Source organism: Oreochromis niloticus, linkage group LG3 (assembly GCF_001858045.2).
Source record: "Oreochromis niloticus isolate F11D_XX linkage group LG3, O_niloticus_UMD_NMBU, whole genome shotgun sequence".
NCBI lineage: Eukaryota > Metazoa > Chordata > Actinopteri > Cichliformes > Cichlidae > Oreochromis > Oreochromis niloticus.
Genome location: NC_031967.2, coordinates 93,906 through 116,428, shown reverse-complemented (window position 1 = coordinate 116,428; position 22,523 = coordinate 93,906). Strand labels below are relative to the sequence as shown.

Below are 22,523 nucleotides of genomic sequence, written 5' to 3'. Positions count from 1 at the left end.
ATGTGTGGAGGGACAGTAACTGTGTGTGTATATGTAAGCATTTAAACACTGCAGAGAGTACAATTAACAGTAACAGTATTGTAGAAATTCATTTCACCGAAACAATAACGTGGCGCACAGTGTGACGTCAAAAAAGGCGCACACCTTTGACGCTGCGTTTTCTCCGTTTTTCTCGTCCACACGTAAATGCAAAAACGGAGTTTTCGGAAATATCCACCCTGGCAGGCGTTTTTAAAAATCTCCGTTTTCAGTGACCGAAAACGCCGTTTACGTGTGGACGGAAGGTGCAAACGCATAGAAAAATCTCCGTTTTCAAAAATACCCGGGTACGTGTGGACGTAGCCTCAGAACAGATGCAGTTACTTTGTGTAAGTTTGTCCCGACTTTGGAGAAAGAACATCCGAAGAGTTGATGCTGAGCTTCTGTTGAGTTACATTCTAGTGTTTTATTGGTTTTATTTCCTGGCACTAATCGGTGTGTTACACCTGTACACTTTATTTGTGCAGGTTGCAAATGAACCCAGGTGGTGTTTAAAAATAAAACGGAAGCTTCACGAAGTAAAAGCCACGGTTTGTTCCACGGTTTGTTCCACGGAGTACTCCACGGTAGCCACAGCTTCCTACTGTGGATGATGGGAATGTGTGGCTTCGTGTGTTGTGTAGTTCAGTGAGTCACCGCTTGTGTATCCATGTGTGCGTTTGCCTGTCTCTACATGTCCGTGTCAGTGCTGCCCGGGACGGTCCACAGCCTGTGTTACTGTGTTACTGTGGGGAAGTCATGAGTGCTGCAGCTGGCGTGAGGAAGCTACGCGGATTGGCCGCAATGTGTTTTTTCTGCTTTTTCTTGTGAAGGGAGGAGGAGTGTCCGGTTAGGGGAACATGATCTTCCTCACACTGTGAACTCGGAGGAGTCCAAACTGGACGGAGACGAGACTTCAGGAGGACAATGTAAGTGATCACGGAGGAACTGAGGAGGGATCGGCACATCTGCTACATACACTCACTCATTCAGACGTCATTCACAATTCCTCTAGTGATGGATGGAAGTCTGGTCTGTAAGTAAAAGTAATCTGATTACGGATGTACAACACCTTTTAGGTAACAGACTTTTAGATTTGAACATGTGATACAAATACAGGCCAGAGGTCCACAGTACAGAACTGTGGAGGCTGAACAATAGAAGAAGATCACAGTCAGCATTAACACTGGATCGAAGGACAGCCGGTCAGAGTGTAGAGAGGGAGCCTCGCGTGCAGTGGGAAATACTTCCACAGTGTTGGAGCCACAGCTGTGGAAGCTGCTGAGCGCCTGAGTTTGTGTTGCATGTTTGGAGCAGGGAAGCATCAGGTCTGCTGACCTGAGAGAACACGCTGGGGTTGGTGCAGCAGCTCACACAGATAACATGCCAACAGGCACCAACGCTGCACTAGTGATGGCTGGATTCATGCCACTGTGCACCGTCTCAGCACAACGTTTAGCAACTAAACCGTGAGCTGCTGGAACCAAACGTCTATCATCATCATCATCATTGTGTAAACTGTAGAGTAATGAATCTGTGTCCTTATTCCTGTTCTGCAGGTTCAGCTTCAGACTCGCCTACATTTTCTCATATAACCTGTTCCAGTTCTGTGGCCACACGTGGATACTGGCTAACACTGTCGCCAGGTTTCTTATGTTTGGCCAAGGTAAGCTTAAATGACCAGTCTCAAACTTAATCTGAATTAGTCTCTGATTCAGTAAACGGTCTGTGGAGCAGCTGTGCAGGTCAAAATAAATAATAAAGACAGTAAAATGGCAATGCTACCCTGAACAATGGACCGATGCTGTATGGGTGCATCTTAGAGAGCGTTTGGACCAACGCCGCCTTGTTTCACTCTTGGACCAATATAGAAAAACCACCCAGCTTAGACTCCAGGCTCGGTTTGATCAGGCCGTCATTTAAATCTCATTAAGCCTCATTAAGCTAATTTATTACATTATCTGCTTTCACCAAATTCTCCCGTGAAAACTTGAGTTGCAGACCTCCATCAGAGGAGGAGTTCATGGACCAGAGGAGCAGCAGCCTCCTGCTAGTCTGGCTGTTAGCGCTCTCACACTGGATGCACACTTTGCTCATATTAAACTGGGTCTCTGCTGTGAAGGCTGTATTTGCTCCTGACTTTACGTCTTTTACGTTGTATCATTTCTTTGCCTTCATTCGTTACGTGAGGTTGAGGTTGGACACAAACAGGGACCACGGTGCTGTATTTCTCTGTAAATGCTCCTTTGCTGTTGCTGAATGAAGTTTCCAGTAAACACAGACATCGCTCTAAATGCTTCAGAAGTTGACTCAGAAGTATATTTCCAAGTCAGAAGGACTAAGCTGAGCATCCAGCACACGGCCTGTTGTTTCTGACTGCAGATGCTTTGGCCGACACCTTTTACTCTGTGGGCTTTGTGATGAGTCTCTGCCAGCTGCTCTCCGTTCTGGAGCTTTTCCACATTGCAGACGGCATCGAGAAAGCCCGACTCCTTCCTCGCTTCATCCAAGTGCGTACGCAGCTCAAAGTTCAATGAGATTTTCATTATTATTGTTTTTGTTATCTTTTCGATTGATGCACGGACACACTGTGTCTTCCTGCTCCTCAGGTTATGGAGAAGAACCTTCTGTTGATTATGATCATCATGCTGGAGGAGCTGCAGAGTAAACCGGTGGTGTGTGTGCAGCTCTTCTTCTGGAACGTCCTGGACCTCCTCCGGTATGCACTGCAGAGTTTATAAGGATGCAGCTGCATTTGAACCCAATAATGTAGACGTAGGTTTACAGTGATGCACAAACAGATCGGCTTATCAAACTTCAACTTTACTTTGTTAAGTCGTTTTAAAAGCACACACGATGCAGAGCTTTAAGAAGCTTTTAGTCCTTACAGTTGAACAGTACTGCCTGGACCTGACCTCTCAGCAGTAATGCAGTTATTGTGCTAATGTGTCATACTATGCACATTTGTTAAACCATGACGGTCTTACATTCCCTCTAAACAGATACCCAGGGCGGGTGCAGGAACCTCCCCCTAAACAGCCAGTTTACATTCCAGAGTAGGATCCACTGATATCAGGAGGAGATGGAAATGGTTTTGGTTATTTCTGTGAAAAAGAAACCAACATGTGACATGTTGATACATTGCTGTTTGATTTGTCTGCTAGATGGAAAATACTAACTTGGTGATGTGTGAAAGGTAAAGAGTGCTGCTGAAAGGGACACTCTGCTAAAAAGGCTCTCGGGGAAGAAAAACGATGGTTTCTGTAGTTGGAACAGACTCAGCCACTCCGTGTGGGCATGCATGGCTGACAAAATGTGCCATACTTTCCCACAACATATGGTCATACATGGCAGATAATGTGTTGGATCATGTACTGTGGTTGTCTTATATGGTCTTTCAGGCCTTGGCTGCTGAGAATCTGTGAAAATGGCCGTAATTCATGAACAGTAACAGTAGTTACTGATAAAGTTATAACTGCACATACACAAGAAAGGAGAAAACATATATACTTATTTCATTTAATAATAATCGAAACATTAAGTACATTTAAAACACCAGGGCAACCAAGCATATCTGGAGGTTGGATGAGTGTTGGTGGAGCAGGTTACAAATGTGCACACACACTCACATCTAAATATTTGAAGTGCAAACATCCACATTTGTTCCAATGTTGTGGACAGACTGACTGTTCTGAAGACAGAGTTTCAACAATGTCTCTAATAACAATAATAATAATGATAATAATATCCTTATTGCCTTATTCGTACTAGACCATATGCAGATGAATTATGATATACGACATGATGATTTGAGTACATTTGGACTTCCAAATGCAAACATCGTTTCTCGTCCAATAAGCTGTGCCTGTGGTTTGATGACAGGTATCCTCACGAGCTGCTGTGTATCATGGAGGAGCCGTCCATCGCCATGCTGTGGACCCGCTACACGCTCTGGATCCCCTTATACATCCTCACAGTCATTGTTGAAGGTGTGAAATCATCACGTTTCCATCTTTTATTCCAACAAACTGAAACCTGAGCTCATAAGTACTCTGACTTCTCAACGTTATGAAGTTGATTATGTGGTCAGTGTTGTGTAAGGGAAGTGTTGGGAGCAAACAGGAAATGGGTTAGCCAAGCAGAGCTGATGATATGAAGCCAGGAAATGAGCACATTCCAGCTGAAGTGAGTAACGCAGGGTTTGTGCTGACTGGAAGCAGAAGTTCTGTATATCAGTGACACACAGGCCAGAGCCAACACTGTGATAGTGAATGAAGTCAAAGCACAGCAAGTGAAGCATTTGTTCCCCTTTTTGTTTCTCTGTCAGCTGCCACCATCTATCAGGCCCTGCCTTATGTGGAGCAAACGGCCTCCCAGTCGTGTGCACTCAACTCAACAACAGCTCCAAACAGCCACCTCCCCGTGGTCCTGGCGCTCTACCTGCCCGTCCTCACTCTTGGTAAGACGGAGAATAACCCTTTGTGACATTACAGTCACCTGATGGACGTGCTGCACAGGAGCAGGCTGCACAGATCCACGATAGTTTGAGTCCAAGCTCCTCGTAACTGTACGTTACATTCATGATCACTGCAGTCTGACTAGCTGCTTCATGTAAATACAGAACAAATGATACTTAAAATGACTGAAAGCTCTGTGATACCAGTAAAGTTTCATGAGTAATAATGTGGATTAAACTTAATAAAAGCTGTAAGATGGATTAAACTCTACATTTCATCCTTGCAACAGAGGCCACTGCAACTTTGCAGAGATACTGCATAATCGTTACAGAACTGAGAAATATGTTACCATTATTAGTTTTTCTAACATGAGGTCACTCTCGTGGTCCTCAGGCACTCGTCCTTGTATGTTAAACATGCCGGCTGCTGTACAGCAAACACATTTAGATGAGAACCTTAACTAAGACAAAAAGATGTTAGACACAGAGCTCAGTCGCTTCAGTAACACGAGCTAAATTCAGCTGAACTAGAACACAGACTGAAGGAAAAGAACCCAAAACGTTCTCAGGTTCTCCTGATTTGTTACTGTTGGGAAAAACTAGGGGTGACAGTTTCCTGAGGAAGACTAGGATGATGAAGAACGGTTACAGGCCTCACTGTCATATCATCATAGTTGGTGTCCGAGCTTTCTGACCAGGTCTGTGGTGACAACACTGAGGAGGATCTTCTTTGTGGGGATGTTACATTTGTGTCATGAATGAAGTTACTGTGTAACTGTAGTGTAACTGTAACTGTAGTGTAACTGTAGTGTAACAGTGTAACTGCACAGTAACTGTGATGTAAAACACTGTTTGGTTTTTCCAACGTTCTCTTCAGGAGCCTCGCTCACAGTGGGGCAGCTGCTGCAGGAGAGGCACCACCACCTGGAGAAGTGGAACAGGAAGAGGAAGTAACATGAAGTCACAGCTCGCCGGAGTTACGGATGAAGTCGAATTTAACCATCTGCTGTAAAGAGAGAAAAGGATGTTCTGAACCCAAAATGATTTGTGTTGCACTTTTATTGACCTCACAGATTCCTACAGTACAGTTACTGTCTAACATTAAACATGCTGACAGCTCAGACCAGCAGCCGTGTGTCTCTGTGTACGAGCAGCAAAGCCTGAGCAGGATGCCGAGGCTCCTCTGGACTACCAGCCGTACGCTCTGGTCCACACGGCTTTCTTCTTGAACTCTGCAGAGGACCTGAGTCCCAACAGAGCAGCTGAAAGGAACCACAGGAGAAATCAGATCATTTTTCCATCATATCCTGCCTGTATGAACACTGATGTTTGAGTAAACCTCTCTTCAAATACCACCTGCTCTTTGCACACCTTCTCTTACAACAGTGCTGTCAGCTGTGTGTCAGCTGAGTGTCAGCTGTGTGTCAAATAAACATGGTGCATCAGCTCTCATGTAAAGACTGTCACAGATGAGGCCTGTGGAGCTCATTAGGCCAAATCATCATTTATTTATATAGAGCTGAATCACTACAGTCCCCCTCTATGGTAACCTGATATTGTGAGATAACCTGCAACAGTGGAGAGAAAGCCTAACAGTCCTAACGACCCTGTCTGAGGGACGTGGTGAGGGTGGAGGAGACACCACCAGGTTCATGGAGGCCATGATGATTGGTTGGTGAGGGGACTGTTCTGTCTCTGTGATCACTGACGGAAATATTTCAGCAAAAACTACATGTGTCTGAGCTGAAATTCAGGCTTCTAACCTAAATCCACACATTTGCATCCACAGCAGTGCGATGTAAGCACAGAAAGACGTGCGTGGATGAATCAACCGCTCAGAGAAGAACAGTGCTGTGTAAGAACCAGTCCATCTGCCACTACATGAAACACGCTGCATTTCACAATGAGGCCCGAACATACAGGCTTTACCATGAAGGTGTAGCTGCTGGGGCAAAACCAGTAAAGAAGAAACAACAGCTGGTGGTGTAGTGGTCACTTTAGTGAACCCTATGAAAACACACTGTTGCCAAAGGTGTTCACTCATCTACCTTCACACACGTGAACTTCACTGACTTTCCATCCTGAATACATATGATTTACTTTGCAACTATAACAGCTTCAGCAGGTCAGGTTAGTGTTGGATCAGCAGGTCTGGCTGAGTCCTCGCTCCAACTCATCCCAAAGAGGTCAAGTTCTTCCACACAAACCCGTTCACTGTGTGCACTGCAGTACAGTCGGGCTGGAAGCACGAAGCTGTGTAAAATACCTTGGTATTAAAGTTCCTTTCCCTGGAGAGTAATGGGCTAAGCCCAGTCCCTAAAAACAAAGAACAGCACACCATAATCGCCCTCTCCTCTGCGCTTTACACTTGGAACAACATATCTCCACCACGCCCAGACTGCTCCGTTGGATTGCCACATGGAGAAGTCTGATTCATCGTCTCTGCTGCTGCTGGGCTTTAAACCGCTGCACCTGATGCTCAGTGATGTAATCAGGGGCGGCTCCAGCTCAGCAGGTCATCTGCTAATAGGAAGGTTGGTGGTTTGATCCCAGTCTGCTCCCAGTCTGCATGCCAGCCGTCCTTGAACATGCATGAATGTTAGAAAGTGCTTAGTGCACTCTGTGGCTGACCCCGCCCTTCTATTTTAGATGGCCTATCACTTCACAGCAGAGACGCTGTCGTTCCCAGTTGCTTCCACTTTGTCACCACAACTGAAGTTTGTGTACAGGTGACATCCTATCAGCAGCACATGCTGCAGAAGCCCAAACACCTGGCTGCTCGGGCTTAGACACCTGTGGCCACAAGTGACTGAACACCTGCATTCAGTGATTTGGAGAAGTGAGGACTTTGGCTTTATAGTGAAGTTTTATCTCGAGGATCTAAGAACCTGACAAAACTCAGACCAGGTCTTAATTTCAATGAGACGTTTACCTGCACAAGGATAGTAATAATAATGATCTATATCTAATTAAACTGTTCATTTCTATGTGATCTAAACCAGCTCAGCTGTGTTTAAACAGGATTTCACTGTTTTGATTCATTTCATTAACCACTTTATGGAGACAACAGTCTGTAGATGCTGCCATCATGCAGATGGTTCAAACAGAGTGAAACATTATGAAATATGAAATATTCCAGTGTGATCACTGTAGAAAAAAGCCTGTTTTGTTCACCTTTGGCTGTGCTGACAGTTGATGCTGACACGCTCTGTTCAGGAGCTTCCATGATGCTGAGAAGCCAGTCTATGAACTGACACACACACACACACAGACACAGGGTCATCCCTTCTGCACGTTTAGAACAAGTGAAATTTTAGCTAAAAGGTCAAAGTTCAGAGCATGAACACTGACCTTGGGTGTTTGGCTGCTCCAGGGCTCCTTGTCCAGCAGCCGAGGGAGGCTGTGGGACATCGCTAAAAGGCACTGGGACAGGGCGCCCTCCACCAACGACTCCTCGCCATACAGACCGTGTGTTAGAGCATGAGGCTTGGGGTCTGGCTGCCATGGAAACCACTGGACCCGGATGCCAAAGAGGAGTGGCATGATGTGGTCACTCCAGGAAACCACTGCAGCAGCAAAGAGCTGGAACAGGAAGTCGGTGGCCTACAGAGTGCTCTCAGTTAGAAACACACGACACAGAATCTGCTTCCAACTCCGTGCACGAGACAAATACACAGAAGAAGCAGTGAAAACAGCAACAAGCTTTCCTCTACTGGTGATGCTCGAGAGCAGCCTCGCTGTTAACATGGCACCATCATGCTGGACCAGCATTGAGCTAAGCTGACAGTTACTAAGCAACAGAGCACAAAAGCTGGAAAAAGAAGATATGCTGGCACGTGACGGCCTGCTGTCAAAGCTAAAATAACGTTTTACAACCTCTCATTAACACTTCCAGCTCAGCTGCTGAGAGGAAGAGGAGGATGTGAGAGGAAGAGGAGGATGTGTGGGAGTCACTGTGGGACATGATGGTCACTCAGAAACATACCGATCTGGTGTCTCCACACTGGACGTCTGTGACGCCGTAGGCAACATTTCGGATATGTCCCATTAGCTCCAGGAGCCACTCCATCCGTCTGGAGATGCCTGTGACAAAGAGCGAGCTCAACATGCTGACTCAGTCAAATCATCAGGATAAAACACACAGGTGTCAGTCGTCTGTTAGAAGAGAACAGAGGCACTTCCACTTTCCACGCAGTAAGAACGCCTTCCTGTCTCACCTGTGTTGATGCTGGTTGCCAGGCGACACTGGTAAAAAGTCTGCAGGAGGAGCCACCCCACTCTGCGGCTTGGCCAACCACGGAGGACCCCAGCAATGACATCATTAAGACTAAGGAGGGGCACTCGTCCCTGAGAGGTCAGGTAGGCTAAGATGAAGCAGGTCTTTTCCATTTGAGTCTAAACAGAACAGAGATGTTAACAGCACACGCTGAGCTTCAATGAACTGTCAAAGACGGTATCACAGGTGTGACGTCAGTGGGATCACCGCTGGTGTGCTGCAAAGAAGCCAGCAGAGGATCTGACAACCAGGGTCAGCAGCAGCTCAGAGTGCTTCAAACTACACACCTGTCACCATTTCATGTTTAGCTATCCTGTCTTCCTTCTCTCACCCCAACCAATCACAGCAGATGGCCCCGCCCCTCCCTGAGCCTGTCGGAGGTTTCTTCCTGTTAAAAGGGAGTTTTTCCTTCCCACTGTCACCAAAGTGCTTGCTCATAGGGGGTCATATGATTGTTGGGTTTTTCTCTGTATGTATTATTGTAGGGTCTACCTTACAATATAAAGCACCTTGAGTCGACTGTTGTTGAAGTGAATAAAGTAGCCATGTGAGGAAGTTTCCTTTAAATTACTGAAAGCTTAAATCACTATATGGTTACATTTGGTTAAACTGAATGTTCACTTAAAGTGCTCCTTTTAGAAATACACACTTTCAGAGTGGGCCCCCTGCTGGGCATTAGGAAGAATGCAGGTTTTACTGTCCACACACTGACAGGTATAAATAATGAAACACAGCAATATGAGCTACAGGTCACTGGAATTAATTCCATTTCTCCTTTCACTATGAGACCAACAACATGTCTTCTAACCTGTAAACCAAATGTATTTGTGCCCACGCTACACTTCAGCACGTTAGTGGATGTGCTCCCTCTGTTCATTTCTGGTGGTGTATGTTATTAACACTGTACCTCAGACACTTTCATGATCCTCTCAATCTCTGTGTCAGACATCTCAGACAGACACTTGGCCACGCCCACATACAGATCCACTTCATTATCCTGAAATAAATGTACAAGAAATCAAACACAAACATAAAAAATGTTATTTTTTAGTTAAAATGTCTCATTTAAACACGTTAGAACCTGTCGTCATGTTTTAAAGAGGCAAAGCTCGATGCCAGCAGGGCCCAGCAGCAGCTGTTAGACTGCTCCACACAAAGACAAAGACAGCAGGTTGAAGGAGATCAGCTGATTTCAAAGAAAGGTGAACAGAGCACGACTAACAGGTTCAGCTATTAGCAGCTGTTAAACTCAGTGAGCCAATGGTAGGCGACACACACCAGCATATATTATCAACTACATTATTCCAGCCATTCAAAAGCTGAAATGTAGCAACACCAGCATCAAGTACCATGAAACACGACCACTGTGCTGTTGTTCAGACTGATGAGATTAATGATGTCACAGGTTCAGAAAGATGCTGCTCAGCGTAAAAGACTACAGAGGATTTGGACAAAGGCTAAACTTAGTATAACTGCCCGTGATCCTTCGACAACTTCAGCTATTTGACTGTTTTGCTGTTTCTTTTATTGTACTTTGACAGGTCTAGATCAGCTCTCTCCTGTAAATGATGACCTGTATAAACAAAGGGAAAAGGAGGTGTCGAGTGGCAGAAACAGCTACAGCTGTGTCACAGAAACCACTGTCAGCCAGAGCGTGCAGACGTGCTAGTTACAGCTCCATCATGGACCAAGAGGTCATGTGACCAGAATCAGCTGTAAATGGACTGTGACAAACTGTAAAACACTTCTCTGACCAGATGCATCAAACGTGACATTCTTCCTCATAAAGAGGAGGAGGAGCAGACCCTGCATCTCTAATGGTATGAAGGTCGTTGGTGCCTTTGGAACTGGCACACACATCTGTCTTACTACAGTCAGGCTTCATCGTTACAAAGACCTGGGTCTCACCTTTCTCCAGCTGAAAACATCTGGCCTACCTGCTCTTCAAGCAGTCCCACAGTTCGTCTGCACACACTTACAGACTGTTAGAGGAAATGCTCTGATCAGCACGGCCCTGTCTCCACTTCATTCACTCAGTTTATCCAGCTGATGTGTTCTGTGTGTTCTGCTATGAATGTAATCAGGCCAATGCACATGACTGCAAACTTAATATTGTCCTAATAAACCCAGACAGGCATCCCAGCAAAACATGTACAAATGTTTGCATGTTTCACTGAAGCACCCAGTTTGTATCCATGAGTTAGACGTCTTTAACTTTGAGTTTGATGACATCACACGAACACTAACAGGAACCTGCTGCACATCATGTCTTTGCACTTATTATAAACCTGAGTGGCATTTCTATCAGGCCTCCTCATCCAACATCCATCGAGATAATTACCTATTACTGTCACAGCTTCTTGCTTTGAATAAAATAGGTTCATGCTCCTGCTCGTGTCTCTGTGTGGGTGGGGACAGTCAGAGGATGTCATGATCCCCAAGCGTAAAACCAGGGCCAGAGCCAAAGAAACAGCTTCTACATGTCAGTGATAACAGTCAGCAGTTAGACTGCACCTGGATTCGGTCGGGCAGGAAGGTGAAGATCTTCTCCGTGGCAGAGCAGAGGATGGTCCAGCAGCTGCTAGAGGGGTTTGGGAGGGCCATGGCCTGAGCCAGGCCCCGCAGCACAGAGCAGCACAGGGACGCCCGCTGGGGTCGGAGGTCCTCCTGAAACTGCTGCACCCCCAAACTCTCCACATAGACCTGGAGCTTGTCCTCAGTCACGTGCTTCATCCAGGAGCCCAGAGTCTCATAGAGGTGGGCCCGGGTCTGGTACTGGGGGAGACAGACTGCCAGTAAGGATCTCTAAAGCCTTCATCATTGTAACAGGTGATACTGGACTCAGCACGCTCTCCTACAGCAGTGCAGAGACAGACTGGATGTGTGTCATGGTTAAAGAGCATCTATTCAACTTAAGAAGCCAAACACTGTTTATTCAGACATTTATTCAGCTGCTGTCAGACTGAGAAACAGCTGACCTCAGCAGATGCTCCTGTTAGCTGTTTCTATTAAGCTTGATATCAAGAAACAACAGATTTAAGTGAACCAGCCTATAAACCTGATGGAGAATTGAATATTAGCTGTCACAGCGCTAATACCCAACTGAACTTACACTGAGACTGTGGACCAGGGGAGGGGACAACCAGGAGCCCAAAAAGAGAGCAGCACTGTGGGAGGACTGGGTCTGACAGGCTGCCAGTACAACACACTGATGCTGCACATCCTCTCCTACAAAACACAACAACAACACAGACTGAACAGGATCTGTGGCTGTGCTTCACAGACAGCAGTGAGTGACAACTCTTACCAAAGCTCATCCTCATTAAAGGAGAAAGAGCGGCGCTCCAGTTGATGGGCGGATACTGGAAAGAGGCGCCGACTGACGCCAAAGCGGTGAGAGCGGTCTTAACCAGGCCTGGATGGGAGGACTGAGGACCTGGGCCCAGAGAGAGACGATGTTACGATGGTACAGCGCCTCAAACACAATGACCTCTGTCAGTGTCACAAACCTGTTTGTCCAGCTTCTGTGATGAACTCAGTCGTGGATCTGACCACACTTTTCTCTGAGAGGTAACTGAAATCTGGAGGAACTGGGAATGGGATCAAAGTAGTTAGTACCCAGTAGATCCCAGCGTGTGTGTGTGTGTGTGTGTGTGTGTGTGTGTGTGTGTGTGTGTGTGTGTGTGTATCTGAGGGATTCTCTAAAAGCTGAAACTTTATGAGAAATGAATTTTAAAGGACTACTAATGCTGTATCCAGCTGTGCTCCGCCCACTGACATACACCTGTGTTACCTGCTGTGTGACTGTGACTGCTGGACATGTGGGCCAGATGCAAATGTCCCAGCAAACAGGCGCTGTTGGACTGCAAACCGATGGCTCCAGAGAACGTGATGATCTGCAACCAAAGAGCCGAGAAGCGGATGAAACAGACGCTCTGAGGTGCGAGCGGAGGTTAAAGTACGGTATGTAGTAATGAGAGTAAAGTAATACTTGATAAGTAAACTCTTACCTGTGTGACGGCCCGAATAACTTCATTCAGCCTGTTCTGCTGCTTGGACACGAGCTCCGTCTCACTCTTCAGCTGCATCAGAGAATCAGCATCACTGTCGGTAACTAAAGCTGTGTTTGCATCTCTTTATGAACACAGGGACACTTTACATGGCTCCACTGCACGTAACACACAGATCTCCGTCACATCTTTTTAAATACTGGGTTTGCCAGTGTGTTCCTATGGTAACCATGATTCCTAAACTCTTACAGGGTCACGTGAGCTCGATCCTCTATGACTCCACATGCTTGAAACCACTGAACAAAGACATCCTCAGAAACACAACAGCAGGTGATAAAATGTTTTCAGGGATTGAGTGAAGCACTGATGTGCTGATCCTCTCACAGCTGCAGGCGTCTTACCTGGATGAGGTAACTCTCTGACCCCACCAAAGCCACCAGCCCGTTGACAGCAGCCAGCCGCTGCATGGTGGGACAGCCCTGCAACACAAAGGCAGCACGAAGGTCACCGCTGGGACCCGAACATCATTTCACGTGATTGGATAAAAATTTAGACTGAGATGTATAAAGTAAGGTTTTGTACCTCAGCCAGTAAGATTTTGATCCAGGCTGCGAGCAGGTGAGGGTGGATGTGCTCTGCTCTGCCATGGCCGGACACCGACAGGCCGTGGACTGCTAACCCCAGAGCCAGGGAGAAGCCCGGGGTCTGGGGACACAGGCTCATCAATAAACAGGCCCGATCACCAATAAAACCACAAAGAGCTGCTGGAGCCAGAATGACCCCATCAGCTGTCCTACTGACCTGCTGGCTCTCCTCAGTCAGGCTGCGCAGCGTGTCCATGACCTCCTCGGCCTTGGCGGCGTCAATAAGACCTGCGCTGAACGCTGAAACGCTCACACACGCCACAGAGTACGCCAAGACCTGCACAAGTCCACACACACACACACACACACACACACACACACACACACACACACACACACACAACATGTGAAAGTCAGTGAAAACTTTACACGGCACACAGTTTCCAACCTTCACCCTACACTGGACCGTGCAACGTTTCCACCTTAGACAGGCGTAAACAAACCTTATCGAGTGTTACACACTTTTTATTTGCTCTACAAGGTCACGACGACACCAGGAAGCTTTGCTGAATCACGATTTACAGCTTATAGAAGCCAAATCTGTTCTAATCGTATGGTAAACATCATAAGATACACCATTTTAGTGCTTCCAGGTCATAGGTCAAAGTTCACACATCACCATCAGGCTCAAAGTTTTAACTCTTGTTTCATGTTCATGTATCAGAAACTGTCTTTGGTAGATAATTCATCAAAAATCTGGAGAAAACTAAGTATCATTTCAGCTTCTTCTACAACAAACGTCCAGGAGCAAACGTGTCTGAGCAGACAGAGAGTTACATAATCAAAGACTTGTTCCTGTGTCAGAGACTTCAAGACCTCGGCTCTGGTGTCAGTGTGTGAGTCGTGTGCAGGGCTGCTGTACCTCCTGCACCATGCGTCCCCGTCCACTGCAGTCTTGCAGGTTGGCCAGTAGCTTGTCGAGTGTCATGCTGACACGGACATGTTGACTCCTCTGTCCACTGCTGCAGGAGGCAGACAGCACCAGACCCAGACCCAGTATACAGCCAGTGCTGAGGAAGGCGAGAACATGGAAAGACCACAGTTAATATGCTAACCCCTGTTTTACTGTTAAATATTAACTCCTAACATGCTTCCAGATGTGTCGTTTGAAAAACAACATATAACTTATGTCATATTGTTTCCTCAGTGCTGCTCGTGTGGCCAATGAGAGCAGCTTTGTACTGTTTGAATCAGTCTGCAGTAAATGTGCCAAACGAGCTCTTTTATTGAGACAGCAGCATAAATGCAGCCTTGGTAACGGCTGAATCTCCCGTTAACGTCATGTAATGTTTCTGGATGACGGACGGATGCCACACAGGGACACTGTGGACACTCCACACACTCCTTCTAGCTGTGAGGTGACACTCTCTCAGCTTCCTACCAACCATATGATGTCAGTATGCATTTGCTCTATGCAAACACAAGAGGACGTACTTGTATTCCAAGTTGGGGTTGAAAGAGGAACTTTCCAGAGCATCCAGAGGGCCAAAGAGGAGATCAGCATCCTTCTGAGCAGACTCATCACTGACAGAGGACAGAGGCAGTCAGTAACCGGTTAGCTGTTCGTTCACATCAGAATCTCCTCCTGCAGACTCTGTACCTGAGGCGCTGGTGCAGCAGGCTGGACAGCACCATGCCGAGACCGAGCCCGGAGTGGAACTGGATGGCCTGGGAGTCGTCTGCAGCGGGGGAGCCCGGGAGGCCGGCCTGCAGTGCTGACAGGATGTGGGTCAGACTGTCCCGCTGCCACACCACGAGCACTGAGACGAGCAGCGACAGGGCGAGGCTTGCACAGGAGCGCGCTATGGTACTCGCTGTGTTCTCACCCGAGTAGGAGCGCTGAGGAGGCCGGCAGCACAGAATGACAGTAATCAATGCAAGAAAGCAACTTTATATTCACAACAACTATGCAGCCAACCAGCAACGTGTTAGAGAGCAAATGACTCATTGTGCTGTGAGAACTTCACAGACTCAGACTTTGTTATTGCACAGAAACAGTCAGCTGATTCTCTCTGATGTTTCATCACATCACTGTCACAACTCTTAAATATCTGATAAAGACTCGAATGATCTGCCAATCACGATTTCTTATGTAAAAGCTGATGAAACTCACGTGCAGAAACCAGGGGAAAACTCGTCCTCTGGACTTGAAGCTGCTGCTGCTGATGCTGAGCAGGGTGTCCAGCACCGTGGTCAACCAGCTGCCTGTGGCCACAAACTCTGGTCCAGCCTATCAAGTCCAACAGCACTGAGCTAAGCATCTATATGGTTATGAAATACCAAAGGCACTATATAACAGGACCCTGCAGTGTCTTACCCCCAGGCTGCCGTCACCATCAGTGGGCAGGTTGCTCTCATACTTAGCAAGGACAGCAGCGAGGCCGCTCAGAGCCAAGATGGCGTTTCCCTGAACAACAGGACTGTCCCTGAAACGATCCACAGAAAGTCATTTCACAGTGCTAACATCAGGTCACTCTGCACAGCTCACCAAAGTGAAGTAAAACAGAGCGATCAGAGGACTCACTTTGTAGCACCTTTGATGACATCTGCCAGCTGATCTCTGGCCCTGTGTTAGAAAAATAATTAAAATACATTTAAAAAAGATGAAGAACGTGATGAAGATGGTGACCAGTGTCTGTTAAAGCAGTGATGTTCATCAGTACTTTAGTCTATTTACAACCGTAATTCCCAAAAGGTCAGGACGGCGTCTCACATGTAAATGAAACAGGACGATTTACAGATTAAATGTAATCACATGTTTAAAAGTGAGAACTTTGTAACAGTCTGTGGATGTCTGAGGGGAACTGCAGCTGGACTTTGGGACAGGAATGTCCTCCTGTTCTTGTCTGAGGAGCTAAAATCCTGGATCAAAGTCCAGGGTCTTCTTTGGTGGATTGTTTATTTGCCTCTCTGTTTGCCCGGAGAATGCTTCCCTCCATGCTTTCTAAATAAGTCTCCGCTCCAATTCATCCCACAGATGCTCTGCTGGGTTAAAGTCAGGACTTTTTGTAGGCCAGTCAGGTTCTTCCTGTGCACACGTTCATGTTGGGAGCATGAAATTGTCCCAAATGTCTCGGTATTTGGAAGTGTTAAGAATTCCTCTCACCAGAACCAAGTAGCTGAGCCCAACCTCTAAAAAAAACAGCCCCACTATCATCCCTCCACCACCAAAGTCAGACAAGTATCAGTCTCCTGATAACTGCTAAACCAGACTCCTCCATCGGACTGCGAGACGGAGAAGCGTGAACACGTCTCGCCTTCTCTGGATTCCAGTGGCAGTGTGCTTTACACCGCTGCAGCTCACACTTTGAACTGCACCTGGTGATGCAGGCAGGGATACAGCTGTTCCATCATGCAAACCCATGAAGCTGTTCTTGACCCAATCTGAAGGCCACGTGGAGGCTGGAGGTCTGTAGCGCTGGACCCTTCAGAAAGGTACCAACCTCTGTGATTATGTGACCTTATACTTGTTGCATCTGATCACAACACCGTCCAGGAACTTCCTGAGCTCCTGACAGCGACCCACATGTTCATAGAAGCCATCTGTAGAAGTCTAGGTGCTTTATACACCTGTGGCTGACATGCCTGAATACCATGATTCACTTCACTTTCTTCATGGTCAAGAGGGAGGGAGAGCAGGTCGTCTACTGGTCAGGAGGTTGCTGGTTCAGAACCAGTTATTTTGGCTACATAGTGCAGGTGTTACCACAAAGTGTTGATGTAAAGTTTGGTTCACACAGCAGGCAGGGATATACAGGGAGTGCAGAATTATTAGGCAAGTTGTATTTTTGAGGAATAATTTTATTATTGAACAACAACCATGTTCTCAATGAACCCAAAAAACTCGTTAATATCAAAGCTGAATGTTTTTGGAAGTAGTTTTTAGTTTTAGCTATTTTAGGGGGATATCTGTGTGTGCAGGTGACTATTACTGTGCATAATTATTAGGCAACTTAACAAAAAACAAATATATACCCATTTCAATTATTTATTTTTACCAGTGAAACCAATATAACATCTCCACATTCACAAATATACATTTCTGACATTCAAAAACAAAACAAAAACAAATCAGCGACCAATATAGCCACCTTTCTTTGCAAGGACGCTCAAAAGCCTGCCATCCATGGATTCTGTCAGTGTTTGGATCTGTTCACCATCAACATTGCGTGCAGCAGCAACCACAGCCTCCCAGACACTGTTCAGAGAGGTGTACTGTTTTCCCTCCTTGTAAATCTCACATTTGATGATGGACCACAGGTTCTCAATGGGGTTCAGATCAGGTGAACAAGGAGGCCATGTCATTAGTTTTTCTTCTTTTATACCCTTTCTTGCCAGCCACGCTGTGGAGTACTTGGACGCGTGTGATGGAGCATTGTCCTGCATGAAAATCATGTTTTTCTTGAAGGATGCAGACTTCTTCCTGTACCACTGCTTGAAGAAGGTGTCTTCCAGAAACTGGCAGTAGGACTGGGAGTTGAGCTTGACTCCATCCTCAACCCGAAAAGGCCCCACAAGCTCATCTTTGATGATACCAGCCCAAACCAGTACTCCACCTCCACCTTGCTGGCGTCTGAGTGGGACTGGAGCTCTCTGCCCTTTACCAATCCAGCCACGGGCCCATCCATCTGGCCCATCAAGACTCACTCTCATTTCATCAGTCCATAAAACCTTAGAAAAATCAGTCTTGAGATATTTCTTGGCCCAGTCTTGACGTTTCAGCTTGTGTGTCTTGTTCAGTGGTGGTCGTCTTTCAGCCTTTCTTACCTCGGCCATGTCTCTGAGTATTGCACACCTTGTGCTTTTGGGCACTCCAGTGATGTTGCAGCTCTGAAATATGGCCAAACTGGTGGCAAGTGGCATCTTGGCAGCTGCACGCCTGACTTTTCTCAGTTCATGGGCAGTTATTTTGCACCTTGGTTTTTCCACACGCTTCTTGCGACCCTGTTGACTATTTTGAATGAAACGCTTGATTGTTCGATGATCACGCTTCAGAAGCTTTGCAATTTTAAGACTGCTGCATCCCTCTGCAAGATATCTCACTATTTTTGACTTTTCTGAGCCTGTCAAGTCCTTCTTTTGACCCATTTTGCCAAAGGAAAGGAGGTTGCCTAATAATTCTGCACTCCCTGTATACACATATACACACTACAGTCATTACAGTAAGATAACAGAGACCTTGTACAAAAGTACTACCATTAATATAAACACACAGTCTACACATATACATGCAGGTATGTGTGTGGTTCTCACCACAGCCAGGCACAGTGATGCTTGTACTGCAGCTCCTGTGGATCCTCTTTGCCTTGTTTCTGGAGCATCTCTAATTCAGCACGTCGACCCTGCCAACAAAAACCAAACACTGAGAGGCCGTTACTGTAAGATCGGGGACCTCAGAGGCCTTTACCGTAAGATCGGAGGCCTCGGAGGCCTGTGGAGGACAGACTGGCTGACATTTGTGTTGTGTCAGTTCCAGTTAGCACATCACCCAGTATGTCTTACTCTGTCCTGGTGCCACATGGAAAGGGCAGTACTAACCAGCTGGTGAAGTCACGCTTCACTATGTGCATTTTAGTCGACTGAATTCTTTGTCTACACTACTTATTTCTATAAAGCACTTAGTGCTGCATGCTTTTGTAACACTTGCACAAACCTCCATAACGGCGTAGAAAGCTCGGCTCATGAAGCCCCTCCAGGCCTGTGGCAGGAGGAGGGCACGGTGCCACTCAGAGGGCTGGATGTTGACCTGTGCACCAAAATAAAGAAGAAGAACGAGTTCCTTTTTCAAGCTCTGCGTACACGACCAAAGAACAAGAGTGAAAGGAATGGACAACACGTACTTCATGAATGAGGGCTGTCAGCGTCTGCTGGTAACTGCGGCTGCGGCTGACGAGGAACCGGCCGATGGGTCTCCCAGCACGATCGGTCTGCACAGACAAACTGTACGACAGAAGCAGCCCAGCTGCACCACAGAGAGAAAGGCTGAGTTATAATGGTGCTTCCAACAGTAACATGTTGGTACACAGACACACTGTTCACCACGCGTGGGTTTGAAATCTCCACCATGTCCTGGCTTTATGAAAACCAAACCGTAAACACAGATTTAATCTGCAGAATATCTTCATTTTCCAGACTTCTTCTCAGAAAGACGTCCCTTCCTGTAGCTCCACATATTCTTCCTTCCTCACTGATTTAAGAAACATAACTTTGATATACTGACTGACAGATTTTACTGAGTTTAAAGGCAAAGGAGCTGACATGTTCATTAGTTACATTCAACAACACCACACAGTCGATATTACTGAGACCAACTAAATGAGAGGTGTTACTGGGTCACCTGCCAGTCCTGGCTTCAGCCCAGGCTGCTTGTTTTTCTCGTAGGTCTTGAGCATGAACGACGGGATTCCTGCCACCGTTTTACCCTGGTCTGAGCGGAGGTTACCCCCCCTCAGGGCTGAGAAGTAGATTCCCCGTGGCATCTGACTCATCTCCTGCCTCACCAGTGACGTCAAGAAGAGCTCAAAGGCTGGAAACATAAAAGAAACACCATCAATGCATGCATGATCATCAGCATTACTCAGCATCACATGCAGATGTGACAGATCCACGTTCTCTCCAGGGAATCAGCAGGAAACACATCAAACACCTGATGTGTGTTTCTGTGCAGGTATGCTCAAATAGCTCAAACAGCTCAAACAGCTATGATGGTAATAGTAATGAAGAGTTGTGCTAAACAAAAATGTTGTAAAATCATGTAGCATACATGTGTGTTCCTAAAGTCTTAGCGGTCTCAGGACTGCACTCTCCTGGGCAGAGACAGCTGCTGTACCTGGAATCTGCTTTCAGGGTTACAGCCTCTAACACTCCTACTGCCACTAAGACCACTTTGTTCTTGACCTTCTCCAGTCCCTGCTACTCTGGAAGTTCAACTACCCCCGACCCTTACTCCTACTACCTTTGATTATGGGGGAGCGGGTGGATGGGGCTTCTAGTCCATATGTGGCGTGGGTGTTTCTATATACTACAGCTTCCTGGTTGTGCTTTGAGTTTATGCTATCCCGGCTTGCATCTCACATCCTGCTACTACGTGTTGGAAAATGTCCGTAGCACCTTTGCACAGTCTGCACCTTGGATCCTGTCAGCCGTGGTAGACTCCCTCCTACCACAGCTGACCTCTATGGATCTGGATCTTTCTACCATTCATCTGGCTTCTCAGCATCTGTTTTAGCATCTGCAAGGATTTGGCTCTGACTGATCTTCATCCTGCTGGCCTCTGGTATACCCAGGAACTTCACAGGAACTGGTGAGGTAGATCTCACTGACTCCTCCCATACAGCTTGATGTCATCCATCTACAGCATGACATTTGATGACATCACCTCTTAGTGATGAGCTGGCTGTGGGGATTGAGGCCTATGCAGACAGAAGCTGGGACATTGTCTTTGTACATTGCACACTCCAGTACTGTCTCCCACAGTTCCTGATGAATATTATCAGTGCACTGAAGTAGAGTAACAAGCACGTCAGTGTGCATGAATGGGGCATTGAGTCAGGTTGGTCTGCCTAGTCTTAAGTCCTCTTGTACTGTCAGAATAACATGATAGCAACCCTACGAACCAGGAGCCTGTGCTTTGGCCCTTGTGTTATTTCTAATGCTTTTGAGTTTTGCTCATGTACTGGCTCATGTGCCTTCACAGCTTCACAGAGTAGCTCCTGTGTCGTGGAGAGGCGAGTTATCGGACCGTAGTTTGATGGCCAGGACGGTTCTGTCCTGTGTTAGCGCCTTTAGCATTCCCCATATCTATAGGCAGTTAATCACTGAACGCTTCTTCCAACAGTAGACATGGATTATGTCAGGTCCCGCTGTTGTCCCGAGACTCATTGTTGGATGTCTGCTTTGTGATGTTGACTGCTTCTTGCTCTCTCTCGTGTCCTGGATGGACGACAGGATACAACCTGTTGGTTTGTTGGCTGCTCCAGTTTACCTGGAAGAACAGACGAGGTGGTGAGAGTCATCAGCTTCACATAAGATGAGCCTGGGACGGAGAGATCCTTCTCATCTTCCTCCTTTTCTTTACTGTGTTCATCTTCTTCGTTTTCAGGGAGCTTTGCAGGTGGTCGGGCCTTCCAATCAAAGACAAGAGCAAAAGTCAAGCAGGACAATTCAAACAGAGAGCTGACACACGGCGGCGTATAGGAAGGTTTCTGAACACGCTAAAATAAGCTGTAAAGGGAAAGTCAGCTTCCTCATTAACTAGTTCCTCACATAATTACACCTGACTAACGTCTGAGGCCAATTAATAAAGAAACATTGCAAAATGGTTTGGCTAATATGTTAGAAACCATGAGTCAGACAACAACAAAACTGGAAGTTATGATGTTGAGTGGAGCAGGACTCTTAACTGCCTCAGGAAGGTGGTTTATGGTGTGATCTGTTTCAGGAAAGTTTGCCAAAGCCCTGTAGCCACAGCTGGCCACCTCTGGATCCTGTTACAACACAAAGGTACAGACACATGTTTCTGTTTCCTACAAAATGATGAAAAATATGTGACATCACAGCATATTTGTGCATGTAGGAGTCATCATGTCAGCTGTGTGTGTGTGTGTGTGTGTGTGTGTGTGTGTGTGTGTGTGTGTGTGTGTGGATACAGTATATACAGACCTCGCTCAGAGCATAATTCCAGAGAATGCTGACCACCTCTTCTTTTAATTTCTAATGACAAAGACAAAAAATAAGATATATAACACACACACACACACGCACACACACACACATAACACAAAGCACTAGAATCAATAGAGTTTTCCAACCTTTCTCTTATGTTTTCTGCAGACTTTCATTCAGCCAAATGACTGCACTGACCTAAAGCTCGATCTGCACGACATTTCCATTAAACACAGTGAAGGTGGACCCGCTCTTAATATACATGAAACCCAGAATTAGCTTTCATGTATATGAAAGAGTTGCTGCTGTGCTCTGGATCTTTGGCATTTTGCATTAACCGATTTTCTCTAAGCTTAAGTTCACACAGCAGAGGAATTTGTACTGACTCAATGTCTGCAAGGTGCTGCACAGGTCCTGTGGCTGCAACCCAAAAGCATCCCTACCTCAGCATGCTG

General features: G+C 46.5%; 2 protein-coding genes across 12 annotated transcripts in view; one reads left to right on the top strand and one right to left on the bottom strand.

Annotated features, from left to right (window-relative positions):
• Positions 1–349: 349 nt before the first annotated feature.
• Positions 350–5,829, top strand: hacd4 (3-hydroxyacyl-CoA dehydratase 4). 7 transcript variants are annotated; one of them, XM_025899946.1, is made up of 8 exons: positions 350–666; positions 852–1,487; positions 1,578–1,684; positions 2,401–2,528; positions 2,628–2,737; positions 3,901–4,007; positions 4,346–4,477; positions 5,352–5,829. In XM_025899946.1, the coding sequence occupies exons 2-8, from the start codon at positions 1,402–1,404 to the stop codon at positions 5,426–5,428; spliced, it is 747 nt and encodes a 248-aa protein (XP_025755731.1). In that variant the 5' UTR covers positions 350–666; positions 852–1,401; the 3' UTR covers positions 5,429–5,829. The 7 variants fall into 7 exon arrangements, with proteins under 7 accessions (XP_025755731.1, XP_025755730.1, XP_019204932.1 ...); XM_025899945.1 differs by having other exon boundaries at positions 350–1,054; positions 1,138–1,487; XM_019349387.2 differs by having other exon boundaries at positions 351–569; positions 852–947.
• The window catches only part of LOC100711980 (focadhesin), a 35,028-nt gene continuing 18,020 nt past the window's right edge, over positions 5,516–22,523 (bottom strand). For all 5 annotated transcript variants that reach the window (XM_019349288.2, XM_019349289.2, XM_019349294.2 and 2 more), the window contains 28 exons: positions 22,066–22,116; positions 21,807–21,890; positions 21,389–21,527; positions 19,742–19,930; positions 19,245–19,366; positions 19,058–19,150; positions 18,658–18,746; positions 15,929–15,970; positions 15,722–15,830; positions 15,518–15,634; positions 15,005–15,243; positions 14,839–14,928; positions 14,267–14,414; positions 13,562–13,681; positions 13,343–13,465; positions 13,162–13,239; positions 12,761–12,832; positions 12,544–12,646; positions 12,260–12,340; positions 12,058–12,186; positions 11,863–11,978; positions 11,265–11,525; positions 9,658–9,747; positions 8,692–8,869; positions 8,460–8,557; positions 7,826–8,077; positions 7,649–7,724; positions 5,516–5,736 (listed from right to left, as the gene is read on the bottom strand). In XM_019349288.2, the coding sequence (XP_019204833.1) occupies positions 5,663–5,736; positions 7,649–7,724; positions 7,826–8,077; positions 8,460–8,557; positions 8,692–8,869; positions 9,658–9,747; positions 11,265–11,525; positions 11,863–11,978; positions 12,058–12,186; positions 12,260–12,340; positions 12,544–12,646; positions 12,761–12,832; positions 13,162–13,239; positions 13,343–13,465; positions 13,562–13,681; positions 14,267–14,414; positions 14,839–14,928; positions 15,005–15,243; positions 15,518–15,634; positions 15,722–15,830; positions 15,929–15,970; positions 18,658–18,746; positions 19,058–19,150; positions 19,245–19,366; positions 19,742–19,930; positions 21,389–21,527; positions 21,807–21,890; positions 22,066–22,116 (3,363 nt within the window). In that variant the 3' untranslated portion in view covers positions 5,516–5,662. The remainder of the gene's footprint in view (positions 5,737–7,648; positions 7,725–7,825; positions 8,078–8,459; positions 8,558–8,691; positions 8,870–9,657; positions 9,748–11,264; positions 11,526–11,862; positions 11,979–12,057; positions 12,187–12,259; positions 12,341–12,543; positions 12,647–12,760; positions 12,833–13,161; positions 13,240–13,342; positions 13,466–13,561; positions 13,682–14,266; positions 14,415–14,838; positions 14,929–15,004; positions 15,244–15,517; positions 15,635–15,721; positions 15,831–15,928; positions 15,971–18,657; positions 18,747–19,057; positions 19,151–19,244; positions 19,367–19,741; positions 19,931–21,388; positions 21,528–21,806; positions 21,891–22,065; positions 22,117–22,523) is intronic.

Excerpts from the sequence above, each read along its gene's own strand:
- hacd4 (XM_025899946.1), top strand. The coding sequence starts at position 1,402 with ATGCCAACAGGCACCAACGCTGCACTAGTGATGGCTGGATTCATGCCA. Across the intron at positions 2,529-2,627 it reads TCCTTCCTCGCTTCATCCAA|GTTATGGAGAAGAACCTTCT; the intron begins GTGCGTACGCAG and ends CCTGCTCCTCAG. Across the intron at positions 4,478-5,351 it reads CCTGCCCGTCCTCACTCTTG|GAGCCTCGCTCACAGTGGGG; the intron begins GTAAGACGGAGA and ends CGTTCTCTTCAG.